Consider the following 13,673-nt stretch of genomic DNA (forward strand, 5'->3'; position numbering starts at 1 on the left):
TCCTTTGAAATTACTCAATCTTAATTAGGGGCATTACTGCCCTCTTTTGTGTGGTCTCTTCACAAAGATAAAGTACAACTTCTGGCCAAATCCCATAGACTGTGAATTTAGAGGTCAGAGAAAGTGAAACGGAATTATTCAAAACTGCTTCAACTGTTGACCCCCCATAGTGTCTATAACTTTCATCTATTTGAGACTCCTCCTTGTTTCCTGCTTAGATTACTGTACATCCAAAATACAACAGTAGCACATAAAACCCCCTTAATTCAACTGAAAATATACCCAGCATTTTATTTCTAATGCACGTGGAATGTGTGCAGATTTGATCAGACACCAGGTGCCCCAGGGGCGCTCACTTTTCATTGTCTTTCCATTACCGACTTGCGAGTTACACTCAGTCACCACAGTGATTATCCACTCAAACCTACTGCTCCCATCCACCCTCAAGCTCATCCCACCCCACCTTCTCAAATGTCTACCAAGATCAGGTACGCCACTCAGCCTCCCCCACCAGCTTCCTGTGTGTCCTTTCCTTTTTTCCTGCTGCTCTCCTACCAGGTCACCAGCAGTGATTTGGAAGGCATACAAGGTGCTCCGCTTTGCCTCTTCATTCCATCTTAAGAAGCTACTTGCCAAGGAAGTAGTTAACTTAGCTGCGGTCCAAGGGTGAACAGCGAGCAAATCTGCCCCACCCTTCTGAAGTGAAGATAATTTCCACATGAGAAGGGGACTCCACACACCTCCCTCCACTCAGTGCCTGGCTCGAGATCCAAGTACTGTTCTCACCTCTGTATCTGACAACATAGATTTTGGGGCAGTCATACTTGCCTTCGGCATATATTGTTCAAGGCCAAGAACTGCCAACATGAACATTCTTTAGGATGTCTCTGCTCGCTGAGAGCCATCAGCTTGATAATTCTTTGGGTTCTCCATGCTACCTGAGAGCTGCCAACATGAGAATGGGTTGGTTTCTTCCTACTACCAGAGTGCTGTCAACATGTTCATTTTAGTGTTCTCCACATTCTACCGAAAAGCTGCTAACATGATGATTTTGTGTCTCTCCCTGCTATCTGAGAGCCACCAACAAGGGCATTTTTGGTGTTTTCTATGCTACCTGAGGGCCACCAACTTTAGAGGGTTTTGAGTTGCCTCAGTACTCTAGAGCTACCAACATGTGAATGTTTTAGCTCCTCCCTGCTAATTCAGAGCCACCATCTCCAGAGTTATTTGGATTGTCTTTGCTACACGTCAGTCATCAAAATTGGTATTTTTTTGTTCTCTCTTGGCTTCATAAGGGAGCCACCAACATAAAATGGTTCTCAGGTCTCCCTCGTGATGGTAAGCGGAGTATAAACCATAAAAGAAAATAGATCAAGAGGGGAACAAAGAATATTTACAGACTAGTGTAAAAAAAAGTCTGTGTACACAGGCTAATGCTCTTAAAGGAAGACATTTTCAGAGTGAAAATATATTATGTGGTATATTTAAACATGATTTATGTTAATAGAAAAAAATGTTTGTAAAGGATCTTGATCATTTTACATGGAGGAGTACTATCCTCAAGCAAAATATCAGCAAATACATTGAAAGTTGAATTGTTGTATCTGCCCCTTTGTCTTGGATTCAACTAATGGTTGTTGGACTCAAATATATAAGGTTGAGGGATGTCAGAGTATTTCAATTCACATGCAGCATGATTCAAAGTAGACATGAGATCATACAATAAAATAAATTGAAGTCAAATAATGTTTAAAACATGCATGAATAATATTATTGATATAATAATACATGCCAAGGAATATTACAATGGATAATTACATAATAATTTATTTTGTTAGAGAAATAGTGCTTAATAAAATTAATTTCTGTTTATATGTTTTTTTAAAAATGTTTATATTTTCTTTGTTTATGCATCTTGAAGTATGCTGTTAAAGTGGTATCCCTGTCTTGGGCCTTTTCTGCAGCTTATTGTATGTTATAATTGTTGAAAAACACATGTTGTTCTCCTGGAAGATGAACTTGAAGTCTTATTGTTGTATGCATAAGGCAACAGCTTCCTCTAGTGGTGATAACAGGCAAAACGGGCAGGGCAGCTTCAGACAAACATACATACAGCCTTCTGTTATATAGTATGATATGATGTCAGCAAGTGTATAGACATAGCGGTCTGCGAAAGGTCACAGAAGGGGCCAAGAATGTGCTGTAAAAGTCTGAGAACCCCTTTAAAGTGTAGAAGATGAATTTGCAGAGAAGACCTGAAATTGACGAGTAATTTCCCGGAGGTCAGCAGGCCGTCTGCGGACCTCCGGAGGTGGGGAGGCCCCAAATCCTCCCACGTTCTAAAGGACTATGAGGCACACACAAGAGCAAAGAGTTACTGCCGTTTATTGCATAGAAACAGACAGGGACAGGTTCTAGGAGTGTAGGTACCCAGGAACGTCTCATTGGTAATGTGCTTGGAGGCCCTTTTTCTAAGTGGGTGACGATACAATATGTGTCACCTGGGAAAACTTGCTCCCAAACCTAACGGTACCCCGGGTTGGTTTCCCGAGTGGTAGGGTCAGAATAGATCAGTATAGAGGAGAATATTATTGGTAGAGAAGAGGTCAGGTGGTACGCTTGGGTCGTCCCTAAGAATGGTTACATGATAATTGTTACATGAAGAAAGTTAGCGATTGGTTGAATTATGGTGTCATCAGTGATTAGCCCCTCGTGTCTGATTGGTTCATCCACGAGCCTAATGCCTGGGACCATCATCGTTCCCAGCTCGCAATGTACCTGGTGCTGGCAACAATGTGTGACTATGTGTCAGTGGCAGACAATGGACAGGTCTTGCTACTGGCGGTTGAGTGCTCCTTTCCCATCGCCACCGTTGTCCAACTTGTAACTTCGTTGTTGCAGCTTGGGTCCCAGATGTGAGACCCCAGAGCTTCTCTAGTCCTTGGAGCTTGGCATCGTATCAGGTCAGCCTGGTCACGTGTTGAGAGACCATGGCTGAGGCAGAATTACAGGGATTTGATTTGTATTTCTGCTCCGAGAAGTCTTTAGCAGTGGCAGGTGTAACCTTGGCGCCAAGAACGCGGCATGTTGATTGCAGATTCGTGGCCTTGGCTGTGGGGCTCCCGTCAGAGTTTGTTCTGCATGATCAGCATCTTGTAGCTCTGTCTGAGCTGCTCCGGGCCTGGAGACTCTGGTTTGCGGCCTACCTTGGCCTAGTTATGGGTGGCGGCATACAGTCCATAATGCTTGGGTCGCGAGGTGGGAATTGGGTCCTTATACATTAGTCCATCTACAGGGTGTCATTTTCAGGGTTTTAGTAGCATGAAGCATCTGCAAGCATGTACACAAGCTCTTCTGGCGTCTTGTGTTTCTGCGGTGAGGTAGTTGGCCTATATGGAAAATAACAATGATGAGTGTGCGCGGTCCTCTAAGTCATAGCACTGAGTATGTTCTTCGTGTGGGTTGGTGTGTGTCTGATCCAGGTGCTTGGCACCACGTGTGTTCTTGTCCGTCGTGGCTATGTCGTCATGTCATCTCTAATTATGGCGGTATTGGTTGGTGACGATTAGTCGAGTTGGACCATATGGTCAGTCTCAGCTCAACTTGGTGTCCCACCACGTGCGGATGGCTTGTGGATGTGGACCGTGGCCACAGTGGATCTTGACTTCCGGGGCAGCAGTGAGAGGGTCAAACTCATCCCACGGTGGGTGCTTAGGTTGTGATGTCATTGGCCATAGTTTATACGGGGATCGGGGAATGGGATCATCCCATTTTCCCTCTTCAAAAGCAAATTGGTTTGTGGTGTTTTTGATGAGGGGAAGTGCCAATGGTGGAGCGGGTGCCAGGAAGGGAAGCCATGGACGTGAGAAGATAAATGTGTCACCAAAGGACAGAGATATTGAGGAGAGTTCTAGATTTGAGGGTTCAAGAGCAGAGTTGCCTGAGATAGCAACAGCAAGTTGGGGGAAGGACTATTCCATGCAAAAGTATAGTGTGCATGTCAATCTATCTTCCTCCCTTGATCAATTTAGTGGGGGATGTTGGGGTGATGGGCACAAAGGTGAGGCTCCACAGCATCTTGGACGTCAATATCTTACAGTACCCTATGCCTAAGTATCATTTCTCAATGCAAGCAACATGGTCTTGCCTTTTGAAACAGATAATCACATCAGTTGCTACCATATGTTGGCACAGCCAGGCTTTCCACCATAGGCAAATCACAGGCATGATATCTGCAACAGGTGTCTCATGTTGTGATTGGGCATTTTCTCATACTGCCATGCTCTTAGTCATGGGAGATAATAATCTGCATTGACAGATATGCAGACAGGTGCTTCCAGCTCATGACTGAAGGATGCGGCTGTGGTAGTGGCAGCCATGACTGCCAAATGTTTATAACACATCAGGAGATGCCACTAGAAAATGTATGCATGCATTGCAGTTGTGCATCAGGCATACAGTTCACTCATCTCACCCCGCCGCACTTCCTTATTGCAGAAATTGTACACAACTGCATAAAAACACCTTCCCTACAGGCAGGAGGAAATACTGTCACGCCTAGAAAAGTATTGTGTATGTACAATCTACAGTACCCAGGACTAGAAAGTATTGGGTCAAAACCCTTCCATGTGTCCCCTCTCCTGACCTGCCTTGTCCACTTACACGATAGATCCACAGCATAATCGCTGTCAGACTCCTTCCCCTTTGGCTACCATATCCCAACTCTTCTCCTTATCATCATCTGCCTCCTCCTGTCCCTATTCAATCCTTCTTTCCACGGTCTTATGTACCACCTGCTGGCCCACTTTCCCCTCTCCTTCTGTCTTCCCTCTCATATCCCCCCAACTGCATCTCCTCAATGCCTGCCTCCTGTGTTCCATCTCCTGCTGCTTCTCCATCATCCGGGCTACATTAGGAGTAGGTCGTTAGACACGTCTATTCAAGACTGACGGGATAATGCGGTAGAACCATTCCTGATGGACACACATTTGAGTTAAGAAATGTGGTGAGCAACGCCTCTCCTCCATTTCGGGTTGAGTACCTGTGCAAAGCCAGCTGCTCCGGTAAACAAACGCAAACAGAAGCAAGTCGGGGGGACTGACATCACGCTTAAATGGTGCAACTTTAAAACTTTTGAGCTGTGCTAGACACTGCAGTAATTGTGAACGCGGCTCTGATACTATTCCGGTGGGAGTGATCTCCGACTTACCACGCTAAGGTCGAACAAGGACCATGTGCCTTGCAACGTATTATAAGGTGGGGTTTGATATATGAAGAAGGATCTGCATAACCGCTTGCGGCTCTTCCGAGAATATTGTACCGTGGGCAAACAAAACCTCTGGAAGTTCATTCTTCTGGATTGCCCAGGTTGGACGGTAAGGCCCCCCGGTGTTTGCTGTCCACCATCCGCTGGAGGAAAGTTGAAGTTGACTACCATAGCAGGAAATAGCTGCTGGGTCACTTGCTAGTGGGTATCCCCGACTGGACAATAATAGTGTGGAGGGTGATTTAATACGCCCTGAGAGTACCTAACTGTTCAACTTAAAATAACGGCTATTTGTAGCCTACGTAGCCCTTCCCAAATATTCAAACATCTGTGGTACAACTTGTTTTTAATATGAGCACATGCCCCTGAAGAATTTCCCTTGACTATGTGTGTTTAGAATGAATGAGGAAAGAAACATGTCGGGTTGAGTGTGAGGGAAGAAGTGTGAGTTTGAGTGGTGAATTAAGTTTATCCTAACCTTTTGAAATTTTTGAATGTAGGTTGATAACAGACAGTTAATTTCTACACATTAATTCAGTTTCCCTGTCTGTTCTTTTAAACCTGAGTTATTGGGTTTAATCCCATTTTCTTCCCCTGTTGGGGACACTACTTTTTGTAGTTGTGCCCCAATGTGAATTCTTTTGCAGTATGTGCAATTTTTATCTTAGTGTGTTGAACAATTATAATAACTGTGGAAAGTGTTTTGTTGTGTTTTACTGGTGAATTGTTATCATTGTCGTATTAATAAAATGAATATGCTTATGTTTTGTTTGCTGCGTATCACTAAGTGCTAAGTTTGTTGTTTAATTTCCAGTATACCTGGCCACCAGCCCTTCACACGTGTGAGTTTGTCCTCCGTTTAGGCTTCCTCTAGGGGAAGGTGGATTTCCCTCCTGTGACAACAACTGTTTACCAAACCCATAGTCTATTTTGATTAGGTTTTCCTAAGGTAGGGGGTTAGTTTGGTCAAGCAGTATAAATCGATTTCCCCTTCACTTGTTTTGCCAAGATTCAATCTTTCAGTTTGTTATAAATTGCATTCTCTGTGGGCACACCTATGAGTTTCCTTTGGATAAATGCCCTTCTATTCTGGAAGCGATCCGTTTGTGTCTTCCTTGCTCCTTATTCCGGCGCCGGAATAAGGAGCAAGGAAGGGACAAATTTGAATCTTGGCAAAACAAGTGCATAGTAAATGAAATTGCAAAAAAATCTCTCCTGATGATCCCTTGTGAAATGAACAGGGGTGAAACACATGTAGAGAGAAAGAATTTGTCTATGGAATAGAGAGAAACAACTTGTGTATGGAATAAAACGACAAACGTTTGAAAAAGAAATTGATTGGTGTGAAGAGAACTTCATTTGGCACTCAAATCATAAAATGTAAACATTATATGGAATGTCGCAGTTGGATATGCATGCAATTTGAAAAACAGAAAGCTGCCACAGCCTCATTTATTTCCAGATTTTGATCGTAAGGAGATGTGTTATTTTGTTATGAAATCTATAAAGTTTCATTTCTATTGTTTCGCCTGGCTGTGTTTTATGGATATCTGTGATGCTTTGTGCATCCCTTCGTATTCTGCCATCACTTGGATTTTCCTGGGCAGTACATGACCATTGATGTGGTGTCAATTTCACTCTCTGGTGCATTGAGATGTTCCCAAGCCCACACAGATATTTGCTGCCTTGTTGTCTTCATCAGGGCCGGTCTTTGTGTCAGGGAGCTCAGGCGGCTGCCTGACGTCAGTCAGCCTCTAGGGGGTGCTGCGCAGCGGTGCTCTGAGTCCTGCTGCAACCAGGCCAGGCTGGGCCACACGCACCAGCCAGGCCTTGATTATGACGCTGAGCAATGAGCACTGCTTCAGGCTGCAGGCTCTGCCCTCAGGCAGGGCAGCAGCAATTAATACATTAGCAATTAGCAACATTTGTTGGTTGCTTTTCACTTCCCCCCGCCCCGGGCCCCGTGGCGCTGGCACCAGCAAGGCCCATGGGCGCATGTGTGGCGTGCCCTCAGGCTATGTGCACGCGCGCACTGATAGCTTGGATTGGTGCTGGCTGCTGGCGTTGTTGTCAGCCCCCTTCATTCGAAAACAGGAGTGCCGAGCGAGTGGAGTGGATGCATGCACACAATATCAGGTAACTAAGTGTACTGTCTGTGTTTGGGGTGAGGGCAACTCAGGCATGTTGTTCCATATATGCATCCAATCCCAATTCCTTGTGAGCAGCAGCAGCAGCACCGAGACACGGCCCGGGTGTGGGGTGCTGCTGCTGCCTGCATATATGGAACAACATGCCTGACGCAATCACGGGATGAAACTTCTCCCCGCGCTCTTTATTGCTTCTGGACCTGAATGATACTTCATCGCTTCGGGGCGGACGGGCTGTGATTTCTATTTGCTGAGCTCTGGGCTGCGCTGTTGTTATTAGGTCCTGCGGCGGAGTCGTGTTCCCGTTAATCCCCAGGTGGGACTGTGTGGCCCGCAGCCAGTAGCCTCTGGTGGTGGTGCTCGGATGATCCCCTTATCTCCAGGGTCTCATGTAATTCACGCTGAGATACAGGGAGAGGGAAGTAATGTCCTGTTCCGTGGCTGAAGTTCGCAGCGCTGTTTGATTGAAGCTGTAGTGTTTGGTTCCAAGTACTGTTGCATCCTGTGTGTGCTGTCAGCTATCTTCTGTCAGGTGTGCCTCCAATGCTAAGGGCACCTCTGGATTTGCTGTAGAGTGGGGTTCTAAACCAAAATCCACCTGTTTGAGAGTAATGTGGATGTTTTCCAAACATATAAATCATTAGTCTCATGTCACAGATTCCGAGACGTGTTGTTCCTGTTTTTCCATGGACCGGCATGAGACATTGCTTATACATTAACGTGTCACACGCAATGACACAAAACCGAACAGTGGTATTGTGCCAGCTTCTCTAGCAGAGCTGTTGCTAGATCATGGGCCGAACTCGGAGGCACCAGGCTTCAGCTCCACTCTGAAGGAGTATGAAAGTCTGAAGAAATCTAGACATGGTCATTGCACTGCTGCAACTCTCAGAGTGTTATGTAAATCTAATCTGCTCACTAGGACGTCTTAGTCCTTCCATGTTATCCTAATTGGTATTTGTGTTGCGCACACATGACACTGGTGTGGCCTATATTGGTCTGTCTGGAAAGAGTGGTGTAATTTGGGGCTTCGTAGGGAGGGTGTGCACTCAAGGGTGGCCTGGGAACCAAAAGAGGCCCTGGAAATCAAGTGGCCCTATATTAAACATTTTCAGCAAGCCCAACCTCTTTCCTGTAAAATATACGAAATAAAACGGGTACCACACAAGAGGCCCAGGGTGCAGACAGGCCTACCGGGACATCTCCAAAGTTCCCTATAGGCCAGTTTACCCCTGGTGCTACTGGAGTGGGTCCTGTGTGGATAATGTTGGGTGTCACATGAGGGAGGGGCTTTGATCGTGGTGTTGTGTACTTATTGCCACAACTAATGTGTGCTGGTAAATCTCCAAGACCAAAACGCAATGCGCAAGTCCAGCAGAGCTGGTCCTGCAGGATATACCTTGATGTTAAATGAGTCGGGACATGTATGGAGTGTTTGCACATCTTGTCCATGTTACGTATCTTGGTGGGCCACCAAGATACGTAACATGGACAAGATGTGCAAACACGCCATACATGTGCCGGCGTGTGGACACACAAGTTGACAGTTCATGTATGCGTGATTGGGTCTGGCTACATGATCGAAGCGAATTTTTCTCAGTGTTTTTTTGCCCCCCCTTGGAGAGGTGGATGTGGGGCAGGGACAGGAGGCGGAGAGGACTAGTGCAGGTGCTGGTAACAGAGGAGTGGTGGCGGCATTGCAGAATATTGCAGAGACAGACAGGTGGTGGAGAGCTGCATGTGTGGCAAGGACAGTTGGTGGACACTGGGCCTGCACAGCTCAACCCCTTCCCTTTAATGGGGTGCAGGCAGCATGTGACTTCTACTTTACCCCCAACAGCCTGTGCCTAATAGTACCCTCAAAGTGGTTTCTCCATCGTTTTTTTGTTTTCCAAAGGCGTGTGTTTCCGTTTTAAGGGAGTTGTGCTCCATTTCGCTGTTTTCCAGATGCATCATGCATATACACGCATGACATGTCACATTGGCCTGGGTGGGCCTGATCTTATCGGTATTATATACAATCTGTAATGTGTGTGTGTGTGTGTGTGTTACTTTTAACACAATGGAGTGCAGCCACTCAACCTTCCTAAATACCAAACAATTATGTTGACATATTGTATGAATCCGCATTGGGGGCACACGTTAACTAATGGAACTATTTTAGCAGCTGCGTTTAGATGTGTATTTTTGTGCACCATTTGTGAAGCTCATGTCTTCATATACAAATCGATAGATGTTTATGTTGTGACGCGTGTCCTTTCCTCAGCATGCACAAATCGCATGGACACTTTATATAATGCTAAGTAAGCAGCATAAGCATGTGCTTCAGTCAGAGAACATCCAAAGTTGTGTACCTTGCTCGCGAGCGCGTCAGCTTGGTGCCAGCGCGCAGTCCTGTTCCATCCAGTGGAGTACGCAAATGTCACGGTGCAAATGTGACCTGCATTCCAATTCATTTTTTTTGCAGCTTGAAATACTGCTTTTTGACTGCTTGAAGACTTTTTTTTCAAATAAAAATAAATAACAGTATATGTGATTATTAGGGGTCGGATGTGGGTGGGGGGCGCCAATGATGCTTCCCGTCTGGGGTGCAATCTGGTGTAAGACCGGCCCTGGTCTTCATGCATCCTAGATTCTAATCTAGCTCTGTTACCTCCGTACCTGTTTCCATTACCTTTTGTGCAGCTTTTTTTCTTATAACTATAATGCACTGTACTGTCCCATATTTATGCTTTATAAGAATACTAAATAACAATAAACGAACATGCAGTTAAAAACCAGTGCTGTAAAAAGACAATCTAGCTTACATTCCCCATGGTTAATATTGTAATATGTCATCCTATAAGTATTGGGGGCAGGCAGGCTGCTTAATGACAGCTGTTTTATAATTTAATCAATCATTTGAGAATGATGGATCCAGATTTGTCCTCGAGAACCCATTACTGGGAAATCAAGATATCCCATACTGAGAGCGAAGGAACTTGTCATCTCTTATAGACGTTGGTTGCAAGAGGCCATTCTTGTGAGTATACTCCTAAATTACAGCAAGGTTGTGTGAGAAGCAGTTCCCCAGCGTTTACATGGGAATGATGAGTTTTAAGATTCTTTAACCAGAAGAGACTGTGAGGTGAGGCCCTTTAGCATTGTAGCGGTTCAGGGTGTGATAATCTGGAAAGCTATGGAACTAGCGGCTGTATCGTGGACATATATATATACTCCTGTGTTGGCGGGACCGATCCCCAACTCCAGGAAAGTTGCAGATATGATCACAATCTTACTAAATGTGGATTGAAGTTGCTGCAACACTGGATGGTCGATATCTTTGTCGATATCCCTTTGGAAATGCTGGGAAATCCCTTTCTTAGGATTGTATCCATAGAGCTTTGTAAGTGGTATGCGTTAGAGAAGGGCCTGAGGCTATCTGACCAATAGGTGACACTCTCATAGGGATTGCATTCGATTGAAGGTCCTCTGATATGGAGCACTTTATTTTAATAAGTTACAATTCAATTAATGTTGTAGAGTCCGGGGTCAGCAGGATACACAGGTAAGATGCAGAAAGTACGCTGGAGCCAGTAAGCACAAAAGTACGTTCTTATGTTACAGGGTACAGATTAGAAGAAGGGAGCGATAGCAGGCAATGACATCCTTCTTAGTTGTTACTCTCATCCTGAATGCCCAACTGACATCCATGGAACCCTGAGGGAACCCAGGGTTCCACCATTACTCAGCATTCCATAGCATTGCATTACTATGGCCAATGCAAGCACCATACTACACATATCTTCTCTCATTACAGATTATTATTGGTTACAGAAATGTATAGATTTCCTTTTAAAATGAGAAGCGGGAGAGCTGGAGAGGATGCATGGGCCAGCACAGCATTATGGACGCCATGGGGAGATCGACAGCAGGGGGGAGGCAGTCAGCAGAGATAGTTAGCTGCTGAAAGAGAGAAACATAAGTTGCTAAGTCAACTTCATGTGTCCTGCTGCCCCATCCATCAGCGTGACTCTTTTGGTAAGGGTGCTCCTGATCACCCTGTGAGAGCAGCCTGCACATGCCTAAATGCTGGTCATCATCATGCGTGACCTCTGCAGCAGACCTGTTAAACCCAATGTGACGCTGCATTTTTATTAAAGTGGCAAAGGCACTTGGATAACTGAAGCAGGTCTACGACTGTGACCATTTCACATACACCCAAAAAGCGAACAAATAATTGTTTCCTGCACATCCGTCTCCCAAAATAAGGAAGGTACAAACATAAAATGACAAAAGAAATACAGCAGGCAGGAAAATATGCAATTACTGAAGGAAATTAAGACATTGGCCTGGTGGATATTTAATCCTAAATCCCTCACTCTGACTTGTTCAGTCAAACATTTTAAAACACTTCTTGATAAATCTTAAATACCTGTGGAATATTTTAGAGTTTTTGGCATGGTGCTTTAAATAACGTTTGCTGGATTTTAGCAAGCTGGCCCAACATTAGTCATAGTTCTAAAATGTATTCAAAACGCTTTGCCTCCCCTTTCACAAGGAAACACTTCCCTGTAGAAGGCACATTGTCAACCAAATTTCTGTTTGGTCGAATGGGTTGCAGAATTGAAAGGGATTTGTCACTTGGTGAGCCAACCATTACCAACAACACTTAGTAGATCACTTGCAGAAATGCTGAATAGTGCAGCACATAATACATGTGTTTAGATTTCTATTCAGTATATTAGACTTACTTGGGTTTGCAAGAACTGAGGAGGGCTGTCATTCACATCCACAACATTAATGATCACAATGCAGCTGTCGCTGAGACCTGCAAGTGGAAAGAAGTTGCAGGCACAGGATTATTAGGAGGAATCAGGTCATTGATGAGGCAGTTCCAGAGGCAGGCAAACAGTAGAAAGGTGGACAGCAAATACACAAAAGCATGTTGCAATGGTGAAGGGTGTTTGGTTTGTGTATACAGTAAATCATAACTCGGACATAGATCAAAAGGTAAGGTAGACAACAATAACAATGAAAACCTGTGCCTACATTTGGGAAAAGGTTCGAGAATATTTTCTTTTCAGGGCTGTGTATTAATATCTTGAAAATTAGGTGAATTATATAATACATGTACTTTTTCATGCTTTTTATATATATATAGTGGAAACATGGTTTGTGCTGAAGAGGGCTAAGTACATACACAGAAAAAAAGTAATGTTTTATTTGATGACAATGGCCCTCATTACGACCTTGGCGGAGGACCATGGTGCAATTAGCACCATGGTCCATGGCGCTAAGGGTGCCATTCCGCCATGGTGGTTGGCGGACTTACCGCCCCATTCCGACCTTGGCGGGGCGGTAAGTCCCCAATCCCCATTTTGCCCTTCCCCATTCCCATTCTTGCCCCATAGGGCATAATGGGAGTGGGGAAGGCGTTAATTACGCCACCGTAAATTACGGTGGCGTAATTAACATCAAGGTCCCTTAGCGCCATGGATTTTAACGCCTGCAAAAAGCAGGCGTTAAACTCACCATGGCGCTAAGGGACCTCGTACTCAGGCGGTAAGGGTCGGCTGGGTCGTAATGAGGGCCAATGTGTTGCCAATTGCTAGGTTTGGTCATCGCAACTTACATTTGCAATTACCCACTGACTGAATTACTGACATCTACAAAGTTACATGTCAACCGTATAACTTGATAAACAAGCACCGCAAACGCAGTTTTGGCATTTGTATCTTGCAGACACATGCCCATTAATATATTTTTTATAACTTCTATCAATTTCAATCTTCTACAATAAAATGAATAACATATTACTGTGGGTCTTTAACTTTGCTTTACAAAAAAACAATGATCTGACACTACAATCCTTACATTATCTATGCAAAAGAGGAAACGAGACAAGCTAAATCCTTTAATTCATGGCTCTGTGTTGATATCCCATGCTGCGAAATCTATACAGAATGAAAAGATACAAAGAAACAAGATGGACTTAAAGATAAACCTGTGAACTACATCCTGCGCAAAGCAGTTGAAAAAGAAATGTGTGAGGAAGTAGTGTAAAGTCAGTAGTCCATCTACAACAAGAGTACATGTCCAAGGTAACTGACAAGGCCAAATATCAATCTTTCCAGTTACCTGAAAGTATCAGTAACTTATTATTAAATAGAAAACGGTCAAACTGGGATGTAAAGGCATGTGTTGTGAAAGAGAATTTCGGCACGCATTATTTCTGTTTATTTATTTACAGGACTAAGAATTAGGCAATAAGCCCTGAG

General features: G+C 44.4%; 1 protein-coding gene across 3 annotated transcripts in view; it reads right to left on the minus strand.

The window, feature by feature from the left end:
• The window catches only part of CDH16 (cadherin 16), a 1,158,846-nt gene that overhangs the window by 573,279 nt on the left and 571,894 nt on the right, over nt 1-13,673 (minus strand). For all 3 annotated transcript variants that reach the window (XM_069653297.1, XM_069653307.1, XM_069653286.1), the window contains exon 11: nt 12,147-12,223. In XM_069653297.1, coding sequence (XP_069509398.1) covers nt 12,147-12,223 — 77 coding nt within the window. The remainder of the gene's footprint in view (nt 1-12,146; nt 12,224-13,673) is intronic.

The sequence above is a fragment of the Ambystoma mexicanum genome, chromosome 1p (genome assembly GCF_040938575.1).
Source record: "Ambystoma mexicanum isolate Mex_15411 chromosome 1p, UKY_AmexF1_1, whole genome shotgun sequence".
Taxonomy (NCBI): domain Eukaryota; kingdom Metazoa; phylum Chordata; class Amphibia; order Caudata; family Ambystomatidae; genus Ambystoma; species Ambystoma mexicanum.